This window comes from Cricetulus griseus, chromosome 3 (assembly GCF_003668045.3).
Source record: "Cricetulus griseus strain 17A/GY chromosome 3, alternate assembly CriGri-PICRH-1.0, whole genome shotgun sequence".
NCBI lineage: Eukaryota > Metazoa > Chordata > Mammalia > Rodentia > Cricetidae > Cricetulus > Cricetulus griseus.
In genome coordinates, this window is record NC_048596.1 from 241390969 (window position 1) to 241408956 (window position 17988).

General features: G+C 39.6%; 1 protein-coding gene across 1 annotated transcript in view; it reads left to right on the top strand.

The window, feature by feature from the left end:
* Positions 1-17988, top strand: part of Vps41 (VPS41 subunit of HOPS complex) — a 149243-nt gene that overhangs the window by 73122 nt on the left and 58133 nt on the right. The window contains exons 7-9 of the mRNA XM_027409382.1: positions 153-218; positions 12775-12894; positions 14598-14744. Of these exons, the coding sequence (XP_027265183.1) occupies positions 153-218; positions 12775-12894; positions 14598-14744 (333 nt within the window). The remainder of the gene's footprint in view (positions 1-152; positions 219-12774; positions 12895-14597; positions 14745-17988) is intronic.

The following is a 17988-nucleotide window of genomic DNA, read 5'->3' on the forward strand; positions in this document are numbered from 1 at the left end:
CACAACCATTGGTAACTAAGTACACTGCCTTACCTGAATGTATTGCTCCCTGCTGAGGTCCAGTCTTTAGATCATGCTACTCAGAGTGGACAGAGGGTTCTCAAGTGTTCCTGAAACTTTTAAACTGGGCTTGGGTACTTTTTCTTTTGTAGATCATTGCTGTGCACCCACAGTTCGTGAGATCCAGTTGTAAGCAGTTTGTGACAGGAGGGAAAAAGGTAATGCTGGGTGTCTCTGCCGGGATATATGCTCTCTGACAAATGATGGTGTAAAGGAACTGCGAGACTTGATCTCTAGGAGACTTGCAGCCTCAGTTAGCGCAATACCTGCCTTTCAAGTAGGTAACACCTCAAGTATGAAAATAGTGACTCTTATAAACACACACACACACACACACACACACACACACACACACACACACACACACACACACACGGCAGCATTTAAGAGTAACAAAAAACTATTGAATTAGGGATTGTTCCTCCTGTTTGTGACAAGCCTCCTGTAGCCTGTGGTAATGTGAGGAGTTACTACTGCTCCTAATTGATTTCTTCATGGCACTTGGTATGATTTCAGTGCTACTCAAAACAGTGAACAAGTGAGACTTCCCTGAACATCTCTCTGTTTATAGAAATAATGAATCCTGAAATTAATGAATCATGATGACTGTTATTAACAAAGTTTTTAAAACTTTTTAAACTAAGAAACACTATCACATGCTAGAAATGAAAATATTACTTGTATAGAGCCCTTGAAAAAGAGGTAGTGAATGATTTCAGTAGTTATGAAGCTGTGAGATGGTAGCTTTGAGATCCACATTCCAACGCCTCCAGAATGTTCCAAGATTTGAGTTACTTGTCCTCTCCCTGAGTACGTAGAATGAGGTGCCAAGAAAGCACACTGCTCATTACCTCTTTCTTCCCAAGGTTAATGTGGCAGACCTGGGGTCTCATTCTGTGGCACAGAATCAAAATGATACCAGTTCTGATTTCTTCTTAGGAGTTACCCTTTCCCTTCCCACTTTCTAGCCCATTGTCATCTTTTGGTTTTGTCCCATTCACATCATACAAAGTGTTTACACTGTTAGTAATGGGACTCTTAGGCTTAATCTGACTTTCTGTGCCTTAGGCAGAATTAAGTACTTCCTTGTCTTTGATAACTTTGAGGAAGAATAATTTTAAAACCACTCATTTCATTATTTAACAGATTTTGGTTAGGATATTTTGTTTGCATAAATCCACTTCACTTTGATTGCAACCCATGCACTCAGTTAGAATTTGGTGAAGATAAAGAGTTAATGATCTGCTGCCATTCTTAAACAGGACTTAAAACGGGATGTTTAGTAGTTTGGGGTCTAAGAGCTCAGAGATTAGGTGCTGGTTGAGGGTCTAGGCAAGCACTCCACAGCGGGTTACATCCCAGCACCAGTACTACTCTTGAAGCATTCTTGAGCTCTCTTAAGAAGCCATTATAAAGTATTCAACGTGTTAGGAGCTTTATGGAATATGTATGTGCCCTTTATCTAAAGAGTGTGACATGCAAACTATTGATTTGTTTTCTTGTATCCATTGAGTTTATTATGTTAAGTCTGCACTTTGCAAATAGTAAAATGTTGCATTTGTTTTCATAAACTCTAGTGACATCTTTAGTTAAATGATATTTCAAAATTTACTGGCTTGGTGTGGTTGTAGAAATCTGTAGAACATTTCATATGTGCATACAGTATACATGTTTAAAGATTACCTTTGCTACATGCTTTTCACATTATTGTATTTTATTATAATTTGTGTGTTTAATTGAAGGTATAATTGAATTATTTATTATTTACTTACTTACAGGTTCTCTTGGAATTAGTGATGTAGACCAAATTGGCCTTGAACTCACAGAGAGTTATCTGTCTCTGTCACCCTAGTTCTGGGTCTAAAGGCAGGTGTCAGCCCACCTTGTCTAGGCTAAGAAATCTATCTTGTTTGTTTGTTTGTTTTAACTATTTTATGTGTATGGGTGCTTTGCCTGCATGCATATCTATGTACCAGCACCATATCTTGGCTAAGAAATTTATCTTGCTTTTTAAAAAAGTTATACATATGGGTATTTGCCTTCATGTATAGTACCACATGCATTCCTGATGCCCACAGAGTCCAGAAAAGGACATCTGATTCCTTGGAACTAGAGTTACAGATGGTATGAACCACCTTGTGGGTATTATTCAGATTTGTGTCTTCTGGAAAAATAGCCAGTGCTCTTAACCACTGAACCAGCTTCAGCACCTTGATTTTTTTTTTTTAAGTAAGAAAAGGCTTTTAAGTAAGAAAAGGTGGTGGCACACACCTTTAATCCCAGCACTCAGGAGGCAGAGGCAGGTGAATCTCTGTAAATTCGAGGCCAGCCTATGATCTATGGAGTGAGTTCTAGGACAGCCAGGGCTATTACACAGAGAAACCCTGTCTGGGGGTGAAAATGCTTTTATAGATGATGCTAAGTAGTGACTATTATTAGTGATTAACTTGTGAGTCTGTGCATGTCCATGTGTATGTGTGTATGCATGTGATTGTGTCTGACCATGCAAGTGGAGACCAGAAGATAAACTCAGCTGTAGTTCACTTATTTATTTATTTTTGTTTTGTTTTGGTTTAAAGAGAGTCTCTCACTGACCTGAACCTCACTATGTAGTATAAGATGACTAGTCGTTGAGCCTCAAGAAATCTGCTTTCCTTTGGTTCCCCAATACTGGATTAAAAGCATATGGTTGGCTTCCCTTGCTTGGCTTCTGGGGATCAAACTTAAAAGGCAGGCACTTTGTAGGCTCTACTCCAGCCCTTTCTGTGTATACTATATGTGTATTGATCATAGCACCTCCTTGAGTCCTTCTCTTCCTGGAGCAATCAAGCCACTGTCACTTCTTATTTACTGTATTTCCCATTGCATATTTGAGTAGTAGAATTGTCAGTGGAGAGATGCTCATCATCTTTTCTTGTGGTGCTTAATATAGATCAACTATTATTAATATTCCCCTCTTCCCTTTCTTTCTAAGTAGGGCTGGATAAAACAAGTGATTACAGGTACAACCGTTGTTAGTATTATGCATACAAACTAACGTGCTCATTTCAAGGGCTACTTAGCTCAGATCTGCTTCTTGAGCACATCTTTGTGGAGGGTTCCAGATAGTGTTATTGTATGCACACTGTATTGTGACATGGGTGGTGGTTTCCTAAAGAATGTGAGTGGGTAAGTAGTAGTGGAAGGACATTAGTAAGATCATTAATTAATCAGAATGATGATCTGATGAGAAATGAGTGTTCTGAATCCTTGGAAAAATGTATATAGGTATTTTTCTTTATATGTATATATGTAAGGATATAAGTTTTGCTGTGGAGAAATCTCAGTGGTATTTTCTCTGTTTTTAAACTTTAAACCATTATTCCTCTTTGTTATTTTTAACAGTGAAGATTGAAACATACTAAATACCTAGGTGAGCTATGTGCCTTACATCCACAGATCATCAGAATTGCCATGCCTTATTAAGATGTCAGAGAGATGATCTTTTAAGATGGAAGCAATTTTAGGATGTGATTTGGAGGAGGCTTAAGAAGGCAAGTGTTTGTTCTAGAATGGATGCTGTAAGGAGGCCAGAGTAGTTGTGTTCTTGAGTATTTAAATAAGCCTTATACAGGAGGACAGAGGCTAAGCCAAGGCTGAAGTATAATAGTAAAGAAGCAGGGTCTCTCACTTTTGACAAGATGAAGTGTGTGGTTAGTTTTTGGAAAGTATTCATTGACACATGCTTATGGAGTGATATTGTTTGTACCAAAATCGTTCGTGCTCAATAGTGGCCTTGTACACCGCTGGTGCTTGTTTGTCAGAAGACCAAGGCTTCCCTGTAAGTGACAAGGCAGGCCTTTTACAGATGTCTGCCTTTCTCTTTGTCAGTGGGAGTAAGTAAAGTATATGCATCTGATAGAGTGTTTTTGTTGGCATACTTTTCCAAAGTGTATGAAGGGTCCCCTGGCATTGTTTTGGAAATATAATCATGTATGTAGGTACATTCAGGAATGCTTGTGTACCAAATCATTGACTTGATTATGGTATGTCTGAGCAGGATTATGCACATACTTTCTGGTCTTCATTGGCATTTATTTAATCTTTTTGTTAGAAGCATTCATTTATTTTATAACAAAATAGTGAAAGAATGCATAAAGTCATCTCAATCTAGGACTTCTTTTTACTTAAAAATTTGTAGTATATGAAATTTCCTACATTCTTGAAGTTGTTTGTGTAGTATTGTTTAATAGTTGCCTAACTGTCCATTCTATGGATCTGTTTAGTTTTCTTAGCTATTCTGTTATTGAACCTTTAGTTTGTAGCCATGTTTGTCAACAGTCTACTTGTAATGAAGGTAGAGATGATGATGATGATGATGATAATGATGATGATGATGATGATGATGATGATGATGAATTTATTTTTGAGACAGGGTCTCACATAGCCCAGACTTCTGGCCTCAAACTCCTATTTATCTAAGGATAACCATGAACTTCTGATCCTTCTCCCTCCATATCCTGAATGGTAGAGATACAGGAGTACATAATCACTGATTTATATTCTGCTAGGGATAGAGTCCAGGTCCTCATGCTTGTTAGGCAAGTGCTCTACCAACTAAGCTTCAGATCCAGTGCAGTAGTGCAATTAGTTATACAAATTAATAGGTTTCACTGTGACATTTTCATAACACATATATTGTGTTTTGATTTTATCTACCCTTGTTACTGCCCACTCTTTTCTTCCTATTCTCTTTGATTGTATCTCTCTTCCCTTCCTCATCTACTTATAGATTGTCTTTTAAAAAATCTGTTTGGCTTATTTCATTTAGCACAGTCTCCATTTTCATTCATTGTCTTGCATGTTACATATCATTCTTTGTGATTGACTAGTATCTACTTTGCATTTATGCCATATTTTCCATATTTTCATTATGCTTCCATCTGCTGATGAGTACCTAGGTTTATGTGGTGACATATTATTTATAATTTATTAAAGCTTGCCTGAGGGTACAGAAAGCAAAGCTAGCCACAAGCCACAGAGCCATGCAGTGATGATACATACCTTTAATCCCAGCAGCCATACTAGCCAGCCATAGAGCCAGGCAATGGTGGCACACACCTTTAATCTCAGGACACAAGAGACAAGCAGATGGATCTCTGTTAGTTCAAGGCCACACTGAACTACACGTAATTGATCCAGTTCTAAAGAGAAACAGCTCACACAAGGGTGATCTCATCACTTGGGATCATGTGCCTTTAATCCCAGCACTAGGGAGGTATACAAGGAAAAAGCAAAGGGTCTCATGTGAAGATTTATTCTCCAGTCACTCTGAGGAGAGGACAGCCCTTTCATTCTGAATTAGAGAGAAGAGCTAGTGAGTGGCTGGCTGCTTTGCTTTTCTAATCTTCAGCTTGAAACTTGAACCCCAATATAAGTCTCTGGATTCTTATAAATCATGTTACAGGTTTATTTCAAAATTTAATTATTAAGAATAATATTGCAGAAAACATGGATGGACAAATATCTCTGTAGTATGATTAGATTTCTTGGTATATATATTTACGAGTGGCATAGTAGAATCATATGGTAGTTCTAGTATTTTTGAGGAACTTCCATGCTTTCACAGTAACTAGACTAATTTCATTTCTCAGCATTATAGTCATGAACTTGCATCTGTAAGTATAACAGATGGCAGGGTAACTGGTCTACCTTTCAGAATGGGTAAGTTGTTATTTTAGCCTGTTGGGGTAGATAGGAGAATCCACAGATTTATATCTGTGATCTGTTTTACAATACAAAAGAAACTATTCCTTATGGGACCCTGGTGTTTAGTATCTTCTTTTTATGCTGATTTCCTAGTTTGAAACTGTTGGTTGTTAAGTGGACAGTACCTAACAATGATTCAGTTTTGTTTTGTTTGCAGCTACCAATATGTTCACATAGTTGTCACAAACTAGCTAGCTTCCAGTGCTTAGCATCATGTTTCCTATAGTTCTGTAATGATCATAGCTGATCAAGTAGGCTGAGACTGCTTGTGTGCATAGATGCTTTCTGTAGCAGCAGTGTGTGGACTGCATCTGACTTATTTTAAGTACATGAAATTGCCCTAGAAAAAGAAGTCTGAAGGATTATAACATATTCAGAAATTAATCAGTGAATTTAAATGCAAGAATACACTTGAGAATGTACTCTGTGCTTGCCATGTTTTATGATCTTTCTTGGTAGACAAGAAAACAAAACAAACCAAAAACCAGCCAAACAAAAAACTGTGTTTTAAACTTCTGTCCTGAGCCAAACAAGAAGCACAGTGCAGCTTCCCACTTACTCCCCTGGCTACTTGGCCACTTCTGGCTGTCAGAATTATAGGCTCCTCTTTGCTGTGTACATCCAGTACCTTCTCCACAGTGGCTATTCTTTCATTCAATTGTCTTTTCCATTGGAAAGAAAGACTTATTTTCATTTTTGTTATGGGAGGGTATGTGTGGTCTGTGTATGCCTTGTATGTGTGGATGCCCAAGGAGACCAGTTAGCCCTGATGCTGTTGCTGAGAACTAAGCTCCCATCCTCTGGGAGAGCAGCAAGCACTCTTAGCCACAGAGCCATCTCTGCAGTCCTGTGTTTTTTAAATTTTATTCTTGATCTTCCTCAAGTATTTAAGTCCTATAATAAGGCTTCCTATCTTTATGCCCTTTGTCTTGTTTTACTGAGATTGCCGTCTTAGGGTTTGATTTGCTGAGATTTATGTTTTTAAAAAAGTCAGGCCAGGCCATGGTGGCACATGCCTTTGATCCCAGCACTTGGGAGGCAGAGGCAGGCAGATCTCTGTGAGTCTGAGGCCAGCCTGATCTACAGAGTGAGTTCCAGGGCAGGCTCCAAAGCTGCACAGACAAACCCTGTCTCAACGCCCCCCCCAAAAGTCCATTGTTGTTATTATTATTACTATTATTATTGTTATTATTATAATTTGTTTTTGGTTTTTCACGACAGGGTTTCTCTGTATAGTGCTGGCCATCTTGAACCTGGCTCTGTAGACCACTCTGGCTTCAAACTCAGAGATTCACCTGCCTCTGCCTCTAGAATGCTGGGGTTAAAAGTGTGCACCACCACCGACCAGCTATTTCCACCATATTATTATCTTTTCGTTGTCTAGTTTCTCATCTGACTTAGCAGAGGTTATCTTTTATGGAATCTGTTTTTCTTGAGATCCTTGGTCCTTCCTCTAGGACCATATCTGGTGTCTTTCATATCTGCTTCTTCTGGCATGATCCCACTGCCCAGTCTTTCCTATTTTGTGTTTGCCTTAAAATAAGCAGCACTGCAGGTGTTAAGGAAGGCTAAAAAGTTATGTTGTCCATAAACGTGGAAGATCCTGCCTGTGCTGATGATTGAAACATGCACCTTACCTCTATCAGGGGAGAGAGAGCCAGTGATTGGTTATGATAGCACTGGGACCAGAACCAGAGCTTTACTGCAACCTGCTAGGGATCTTGGCACAGGTGTGGGAGACTCTGGGATGTGCATCCTATACCACTCTATAATGTGGAAAAGTGTTAGATACATCTATCAGCACAAAACACAGAAGAATAAAGTATATTGCTGGTATGTGAAGGCTCCTATTGAAATAGAAGTACTGAGAGTGCTGACTGCCAGAATGTGGATTTATGGGAAATAAAGCCCTAAAATACTTTCTCCAACAACAAAAATATAGACCTCTTGGAAACAGCTTTTCCTCTCTGTGTACTTAGCTCCCATTGAGCTTAAATTGCTCTCAGTATTGGGATAATGACAATTCGATAATACAGGATGTGGAAGACAAACCAAATAAATTAACCAGCTGCTTTTAAGGCTGGTTCGCTCAATGACTTACCCCTAAAATGCTTTGTAGAGCATTCATGCTCAGTAGGTCTCTAGGCAGTTTTATGACTAGAAGAAAGAAATGGATTTTATTAAATGTCAGTGAAATAGGGGCAGATAGCTTTGTGGTACTTAAATTAGTGTGGAATGTGGGTAAGAAAAATAGTTTATCTTTCTCTAAATCATCAGTGCAGAACTTCCCTTGGCATTCCTTCTAGCAAATGTGTTCCTACTCAAAATTCCCACAGATTAGGATAAGACAGTAAATGGAAGTGCACTATTTGGTGCTGATCTCCTGTGTGAAGCTCTATGTCCCTTGGAGTAAATCCCACAGAACTCTAGTGATAAAAACTTCAGCAATTGCTGGTAGACATAATAAGTTAAATACCAGGTGAGGCTTAGAAGCTAGAACTCGTGAGTGAGGAATATGGGCAGGCGAAGAGGGACAAGAGGAACTCCTGAGGAGCCAGGGACTTGATGCAAGGAGAGGTTCGGTTAGATGCAGAGAGCCTGAGAGATGAATGCCATTCAAGTTCAGAGAGCCTTCTGTGGTGCCCAGGATATCACTTTGTAGGCCAACATAAGGCACATCTGTGTCCCTCAGTGAAAAGAGCAGCAGCTACTTGAACGGAGCACGAGAAAACTGACACTTAAAGTAGTTTTCAAATGTTTGATGAGTTTTATGCAGAAAACTGTGGAACGGGCAGTAGTCTGTCCTTCCGGAGTTAGCATGAGCTCAGTAGAGTAAGTCCCTTCTCTTCTGACAGGGAAAATGTGTTAATTGTATGAATTAGCTTGTAGGTCTTTCCATTTTAGAGATGGCAGATTTCTATGTAGTCAATGCAGTTTTTAAAGTATTAGGAGCTACAGATGGCTTATATAGCTGAAGAGAGGCTCTGGACCATCATTACATAGCTCCACCAGTTGCAAATACATCGTGAATTGACAATGAGGGCAGGATTAAGAATAGCCCTCAGAAAGCCTACTTGATGTCTACTGTCCATCATGCCCATGTGGCTAGCAAAGTGAAAGGCATGGTTTTTTCCCAGAAGGAAAAGGCAAGGAAGCTCAGATGATACCCAGACTGAGGGAAGAAGGTGCCTTGACCAGATAGTGGTGCTGTGATTGGACCAGCATGGTTATAAAGCACACAACAGGACCAAGCAATTGGAGAGACATGACTTACAGTGGAATGCTTGCTTATTACAGATAATTCATTTTTATCCAAAAAAGACAATAGTGATGTGATAAAAAACTATTACATTTTGAGAAACATCCAAAAATAAGGCAAATCACATTGAACTTGTAGTGATAAATAATTTAAAATATCTCATTCACTTTGAGAAGTTAGCATGTTTCCTCTTTTGGTCTGGGGGTTTGATTTCCAGCATGTTGCATCCATGTCCTTGACCTTTTTGTCTTCATGAAACCTTCGCTGAAGGAGGGGGATCTTTGCTCTGCCCACTTAATGTCAAACAGTTTGCAGAGCGTGGCTGAACTAAACCTGTCACGGACTGACTGCTTAATTCTTTTCCTTTTCTTCCTGTCCTCTCCTAGAAGTTTTCCCCAGAGCTAGAATAGGACAAAGAGAAGCCAGGGGCCAGCTGGCCTCAGTTTCCCCTGCTAACCCCAAGCACACTGATTGTAACAGAGGGGATTTTGTGGAGTGAATTTAAAAAAGAACAGACGGAGACCATTGTCCTTGGAGATGTGGGTGGGTAGAGGTGGAGGTAGGTGTAAGCAGAGGTGGGTGGAGATGGGGTAGATGGAGGCAGGGTGTGTTGGGGGTGAGGGGTAAGAGGCCCTCAAGCTTCTGAGCATTGTCTTTCTGAAAGACTCTGTAGCACTTGGACCCAAAGCTCTATTTTATATCTTGTTATTTTAATCTAGATGATGGTATCCTTCTAAGATCCATGATCTCATGAGTCCATGGGTGGTAGTTATGTAGGTTTCTAGTACGAGGCCTGATTTCACTCTTACTCATCAGGTCTAAACTCCAGCTAGACAGCTGTTGGCTACTGCCAAGATAGGAATGTCACCATTACCTTTAGGGACACTTTGCCATGTTGTTTATTGTGGTTCAGAGGCATCTCAGCAGGATTTCTTCAGATGTAAATAATATATAACATAGGTGCTTGCAGAGACCAGCGTGAGGTGAGAGAATAGCAGAGTGACTTCTCTCCTTTTTCTAGTCAATTTCAGGGCATTTCTGTACATTTTAAATGTTTTACTATACAGCAAGAAAAGTCTACTCCCTTTCACCTAATTGCCCAGTTTTTAAAATTGCTGTTATCACATTTTTTTTTTCTTTCAAATGAATTTCTAGTATGTTGGGAATAACTAGAATTAATTCCATGGGATTTTCTGTGGTCCTTCATGAGAGTCACATGGAGTGACTTTTTGTGGACTTCAGTGGAGTGTCTTTGTTTGGCTTCTGTGTGAGTCCTGTAACTTCAATATCTGGTTTCTTTCCCTTTTCTCATTTTGATTGGTCCCCTGAAGTTGGATTTGTGATATGGCTATTCTCGTGTTTATTACTCTAGGTGCAATATGATTTTCCTTTTTACAAAGTTGGAGAATATTTTTAATCCTTTTATTGTCCTTTATTTACTTATTTTTGTTACCCCTGAAGAATGGTGAGATAAAGAATTGGATCTAACTTTTAAAGTTCCTGGCTGCTCTGTGGGATATTTCAGTCCTGTGGAGTCACAAGTGAAAGATTTATCCTATTCCCTGGCTAATAACATTTTTTTTTCCCCGATACTGAGCCTTCTGTAGGTGCCCAGCCATGCCAATGACAACAGGAGTGGTGACAGCTTGGCCTGTGCAGCGTGAGCTTTTGTGCTTCAGCTGTGATTTTCCCGGACTAGCCTCATATCCACCCTTGTTACACTGAGCATGCAAAGTACCTATCTCTGGTACCTAACTGAGCAGCTTTTGGCAGGCTGTCTTGGCAGAATGTTAAATCACAGCCTTTACTGGGTTCTCATTTTTTACAAATTTTATAGAATCTTTAATGTAAACTTTTGGGTGGATTTACTTTTTAAACACAGTACATATTGTTTATTTTTCCTTCCAGTACCGAGTTGGTCCTGAGGTGGGAACTGATGGTAGATTCCTAGCCGCCTTGCCAGCCAATCCTCTTAGCAGCCAATGATCAGTGGCTGTGCCCTGATCCATTTGTCACAGTCCCCTTCAGACCAAGGCCACAAGTAGAGGAGAGAGTCTGTGATCTCACCTGGTTAAAATAATTATTAACTGCTAATTGTTAGTAGATTAAGAATCCCTTTCTGTGGCCAAAAATTATACTCAGATTTTTTTTCCTTTTTTCCAAATTTCAAACCTTGTAGTACGTGCATCATTCTACTCACTTGGCTGGGCCTGTCTAGGTCCTTTCCTTGTTTGACAAGAAGGGAATCCAGAACCCAGTACAAGGTCACTCCTGGATTTCTAGCTAGGTAACTAAGGATGAGATGAGTTAGAAGATTAGTGAAACTTGGTGGACTATTTCTGATGGAAGACAGATGGTGAGGCTAGCTAACTTTTCTACAAGTAACAGAGAACTTCAAGCATTAATAGCACATTAATGTGAATATATTCACCTTACTTGAGAGAATGCACATTTTCTTTTTTATATCAATTCCAATTATGGGCATGTAAAGAATGAGAAAGATATGTAGGAAATGTAAGTAAAATATAAATTTATTCTTTTTCTTGGGGGGGTTGGTTTTTCGAGACAGGGTTTCTCCGTGTAGCCTTGGCTGTCCTGGAATTCACTTATAGACCGACCAGGCTGTCCTGGAACTCACAGAGATCCACTTCTGTCTGTCTCCTGAGTGCTGGGATTAAAGGCGTGCGCCACCATTGCCTGACGTAAATTTATTCTTAATGCATGCTCTTTCCTCCTCAATGCTTTGGACATGGTTGGAGATATATAAAACACCGAGGAGAACTAAAATAGGAGTTTTGAAAAGTCTCTTGTCTGGTGTGGTAGCACCTGCCAGTAGTGCTAGGTTTTAAGGGCAGAGAGATCATAGGTACACAATTCTACAACAAGATTCTACAGTAAGATTCACAATAGTGAAACTTATCTCTTCAGCAGCCTTGGTTCTTTCATGGCATCTGTTGTCAGTACTGACATACAGTGGTAAAACATGTACTCCTGGATGGTATCATTGCTTAAGGAATTGAAGTTGGGAAAAGAAAAATATTTTACTAATGCATGCATTATCAGAACTTTATCTTCTTCAGGATTTAGGAATTTTGACCAGTTATATTTTATATTAAAACTTTCAGTAAGATTTCACAATAGATTCTTTTCTTTATACAGTGTCTAGCTACTGTGGAATTTTTAAAGACCTAAATACTGAAGCAAATGATCCATACTTTATGGTTTGATTTTTCTGTTCAAAAGATACTGTCAAATTATTTGCCTTGGATTAAATGAAAGAAAATCTGACCGTTTCAAACTACAGCAATTTAATCTGTGATGACGATCTTGTCAGTGGGAAACTTAAGAGGTTCTGATTTCCCAGTTTACAAAATGAATTAGTTCCTAGTTCCTTATTTGAAAAGCTTTCCTGGAGCTGTTATTCACGAAGGCATTGTTTGCCTACAGTCTTGGTGTTTTGGTGCCATCTTGTGGCTGGGATTTGTCACAACCTCAATGCTCGAATCTGATTTAAAGAGGGATGCAGTTCATGATATGTAGGGAATTCTTTCCAAAAGCAGGTTATCTGCTAAAAAAAATAAGCATACACACAAAACAATTGAGTGGCTTATTTGTCATTTGGTAACACTGACAGGTGGAAATGGTGAGTTAAAGATCTTCTGTGTGACTCTGTGTATCTGAAAGCCTGTGTTTTGCTGTGTCCTCAGTTGCTGCTGTTTGAACGAACTTGGATGAACAGATGGAAATCCTCTGTCCTGCACGAAGGGGAAGGGAACATAAGGAGCGTGAAATGGAGAGGCCATCTGATTGCTTGGGCCAATAATATGGTAACGGCACATGTGTGTCTCTCTAACACTTGTGCAGTGGCAGAAGGGTGGTCAGATCGAAAGGTCTGGGACAGAGAAAATGATTAACACATGACATGATGTGGGGGGTGGGGGGAACCATTCTAATAGACATGAGTGACACTGATACCACACCTCCGAGCTTCAGGAAGGCAGTCACTTTGGGTTTTTATAGTACAGTAATTCCCAACACATTGTAGGCTATGCTCCAGAGTAAGATTCCTAAAGTACAGAGTAGCCAAGAGAATGGAAAGCTATTTTAATAATTGAAGGGCTACTTCAGGAATGAGCTCTGGAACGGCCATTTACCTGTTGCCATGGGCCACTGATAGAAGCAAGTACAGACTATTTTTGATTTCTCTTTTACTTCCAGTATAATCATAGGCAGAAACATGGCCTGCCATTGAAAAAGTGAATTGTACTATCAGTATCGCACTTATTTAAAGTTTATTTAATATAAAGTAAGGCCTAGGAAAGTTTAAAAAATAATCTTTCTTTATATCTATCATATTTTCTGAAATTTCAGAGCATAGTTGAGAAAATCAGTCTATTCAGTTAGAAATGGTAGAAACCTTCTCAGTTTAACCCTACTGTTTGGGGTTTTCCTTCCTTTTCTTGGTTCCCAAAGAAAGTAAATGGCTGTGGTCTTGGGGCTCATTTTTAGCTGGCAGTATGCTTGATGTTTCCATTTGAGCACTTTGAATTGTCACATGTGGTTTTCTTTGAATGGATAGGTTTTCAGAACCAACAGTTTTCTGAAAGAAAAACAAAACAAAACAACAACAAAAAACAAACAAACAAAAAACCCAACTCATTCCTGTGCAGAAAGTTCCATTAGAAATGTCTATCGATTCCTAAAGCCTTCATCCAATAGCTGTTCTAAGCAGAGACAGGCACCCACAGCTAAGCACTGAATCCAGTTGTGGAGAGGGGGGAGGGATGAACAAAGGAGCCAAGATGGTGCTAGAGAAACCTGCAGAAACAGTTGACCTGACCTACTGAGAGCATGGAGACCCTAGTCATAAAGCCGGGGAAACAGCATTAGACAAAACTAGGCCCTGTGAATGTGGTACAAGCTAGGAGGCCAAGGCAGTCTATGGAACCTCTAACAGTGGAGCCAGTCTTTAATCCTAGAACACAAATGGACTTTGGGAGCCCATTCCCTATGGAGGGATACTATTGCAGCCTAGATACAACAAGGGGGGCCTAGGCCCTCCCCGGAATGATATGATGGACTTTGAAGGTCTCCTGCAGAGGGCCTCACTATTGCTGGGGAGGAGTTGGGGGATGGTTGGGGGGTTGGTGGAGAACATGGGGGGGTGGGAGGGTGAGGGAATTGGGGGGATGGATATGTAAATATGAGTAGTAATTAAAGAATTTTTAAAAAGAGAAATGCCTATTGACTGTCAAGTTGCAAGCAAACTTGGTGTATCTGTGCAGTGCGTATTTGTGTTGGATTTACATCACCCATGCTATTCACTAATAACACAGCCTCTGTCCAAAAAGAAGTGTGGAGGTTGCCTTGCAGGTTTGGTTCTCATAGGGTTTGTATAAAGCAAGACCATGCCTTTGTGTGGCTCTTTGGCATGCTCAGTAAATTCCATCATTTTTTTTTTTTGATATAACACACCTATTGATACTTTCCTTCCAGAATGCAGGATGCTTAACATTGTTTTGTTTTACAGGGTGTGAAGATTTTTGACATCACCTCAAAGCAAAGAATCACCAATGTTCCCCGAGATGATATAAGTCTTCGGCCTGATATGTATCCCTGCAGCCTCTGCTGGAAGGATACTGTGACACTCATTATTGGCTGGGGAACTTCCATCAAGGTAGTTTACCTGCTCTTTATATTAAACCCAAACATTATAGATTCATTGAGAGTGCTCTAAAGCAGTATGTATTCATGAATGGTTTCTGGGAAACCTAATATTTTCACCTGAATGCTGTAGTGATAGGACAGTTTATTTCACAAGTACAAATCTTAAGATGTACTCTTTCTTTTCTATGGCATGCAAAGTAATTGCTCCTTTCTGTTCTCAGGATGATGTTATAACTGTTGAATTCTGTTGTAATTTTCCACATCCTGCAATCCCATAGCAGTTTATGGAACACATGATTGGTTTTGGTGGTTTAGTTAGGTGCTTATCTTCATATTATCCTTCCTTTGTCTTTAGCTATGACCATTTATTTCACTTGGGTTACTGATGGTAATGAGATAAAATTAAAACTAAATCATCCTGCATGTTTCATAATTTAATGAGGTAGAGACCCTGGCTTATTATATGTAATTTGATTAGATAACATTTAACACACCCATATGTGCCTCGGTAAAGTCAAGCTGCTCTTTAGAAGGAGCCCAGACCCCAGTTGCTTTTATTTCATGCTTACCGGTGCTTCTGCTAGAGTAGGTACTTGAATCTCAGAAGTTATTCCTTCCCTTTAAAGGTGCAACACAGAATTTAAAAACTAAACTGAGATTTAGCTGAAGGACAAAAAGTCATGAGAAAGTATCTCAGCAACAGTTTAATATTTAGAGTCAGACAGACTTGAGATTGATCCCTTCTTTCCACTTGCTTCTTAGATGTATGTGGGAGGGCACAGAGCTTGGCATGTTGTAATAGCTTATAAATGTTACCTATTAAAACAAGAAGCCTATAAGGAAAATGGAGACATGAGTAAAAAGGAAAAGTGTGACAGTGGCTGATGTGGTGCCTTGCTGCCTAATCCAGCACTGTGACCTCTATGCCATGTTCTTCCTGTTCTCACAGTGCTGTGATTCAGGTGCTCTTCTTTTTAGATTGGACTTGAAGCACTTATTTATATGAAAAATATATGATTAAATTTAGAGAGGAAAGATTGCCCCGAGTTGTCCATCTGGTTCTAAGTGCAGTCCCATTGTCTTAGTTATTTTTCTATTGCTGTGACAAAGCACCATCACCAAGGCAACTTAAAAAGAAAAGCATTTAATTGGGCTTATGTTTTCAGAGAGTTAAGAATCCAGTGTGGCAGCATGACAGCAAGCAACAGACATGTGCCTGGGGCAGCCAAGAACCCACATCATCATCCACTAGTAGGAGGTAGAAAGAAGGGACACGGGGAATGATTCAAGCCTTTTAAAACCTAGCACCTACTCCTTCAACAAGCCACCTCTCCTAGTCCTTTCCAAATAGTTCTACTAACTGGAGACCAAATATTCAAACACTTGAGCCTAGGGGGTCGTCCTTCAAGCCACCACATTATGTTCGCTGGCCCTTTAGACTCATGACCATATTACAATGCAAAATGCATTTAGTCCAATTTCAAAAGTCCTCATAGTCTTTCAGTATCAAAAGTATTTAAAATTCTAGAGTTCTAAGCCCCTTCTTTCAAGGCAGTCTCTTAATTGGAAATCCCTGTAAAATCAAAAAGTAATCACATACTTATATAAGGGCACAGAATATATGTTACTATTCCAAAAGAGAGGAATAAGGTTTAGTAAGAAAATAGTGAACCAAGTAAGACCACGACCTAATAGAACCAACTCTGAGTCCTTTCTTTAGTGCCATGTCCAATGTCTGAGGGCTTAGATGGCTCTGTCCTTCCAGCTTTACTGCTGGCAACACACTTCTCTCTCTTGGACTAGTTTCACTCCGTATGTGCAACTGTACTTGGCAGATATCCTTTGGCTATGGCATCTCCAACATTTTGGCTTCTCCAATGCAATCCAGGCTTCACTTTCATAGCTTCACAAAATGGCCTCTTGACATCTTAGGGCCTTCACCTAGGGACTGCTTTGCCACACATTCCCTGATCTCAGCAACTCTCTTTAACCGTGAAGGAAGATTTCACAACTCCTTTACTAGTGTATCCTTCATGACTCTAAAGCCAGAACCACTTGAAAACACTTCCAGGTTTGGCTGATGGCTTGGACTGGAGCCTGGCCATTAACAATTGAAGAAATCTTCCTTTGTTGTTTCTTTTTAGAAACAGAAAATTTCTTTACTCTGTTTACTTTTATAGGTTGGAAGCTTAGCCTAAGGGCATTTTGGCTTGGCCACTCCTTCATCTTCTCATCTTCTTTAGCATATTCCTTGGATCCAATATTAAATTTTCTGGTGCTATTTTTTCTCTTTAAACCATACATTTTATATTTATTTTTGCCCTGCTTGTTCTTTTTCATGGTACACCTAAGAGTGATTACTAATAACCATGTGATAGAATCAATGTTATGTTGCCTTGAAGTCTGTTCTGCCAGTGAAATTAGTCCATTACTTTTCAATTTTGCCTCATACAAATTCTTGGGACAAGGACAGAAAGCAACTCATTCTTTGCCAAACTTATCACAAGAATAGTCTCTATTCACATTTTGACCCACAAATGTGTGACAGAGAAAGGACACACTGGGAATGGTGCATGCAAGTCTTTTGAAACTTCAAAGCCCACCCCTAGCAACAGACTTCTTTCAACAGGGCCACACCTTCTAATCCTTCTCAAACAGTTCACAGACTAGGACCAAAGCATCCAAACACATGAGCCTGGGGGACCATTCTCATTCATACTAACCCTGCCAGAGATCCCGGTGAGGGAGATGGAGAAGGAAGGGCTATTATGCAAGAGAACAGTGTGCTGCTTTTGGAGTAGAGCAAGCTGACCAGGCTAAGGTTCTCCCTCAGAACCTTTAAGGAAGTACTGCCTTGCCCACACCACATGTCATCTGATTAGTGAAACTGATTAGATTTGTAGGTATAGACCTATAAGTGATTGTATTTCTGTGTAAAACTGTCAGACTTTCAGTTATATGTTAGAACAGTCATAGATAATGAATAAATATTCTCTATGCTTAAATAACAACCTACAAATATGTCAAGTATGTTATTTTATTAGGAATTTTTTTTTTCTTCAGACTAAGTCATATTTTGACCATTTCTCAGTTCAAAGTCTTCGGTGAGCAACCATGATTGACAGAAACTACTAGAAATAGCATAATAAAGCATGTAGTTAGAGATACTTAGGCAGTGGTTGTTGCAGATACAATAGGCAAGTTAGTTCATTCTTTGGACAGTTTCTGTTCTGGTAAGAAAGATAGACAGAAAT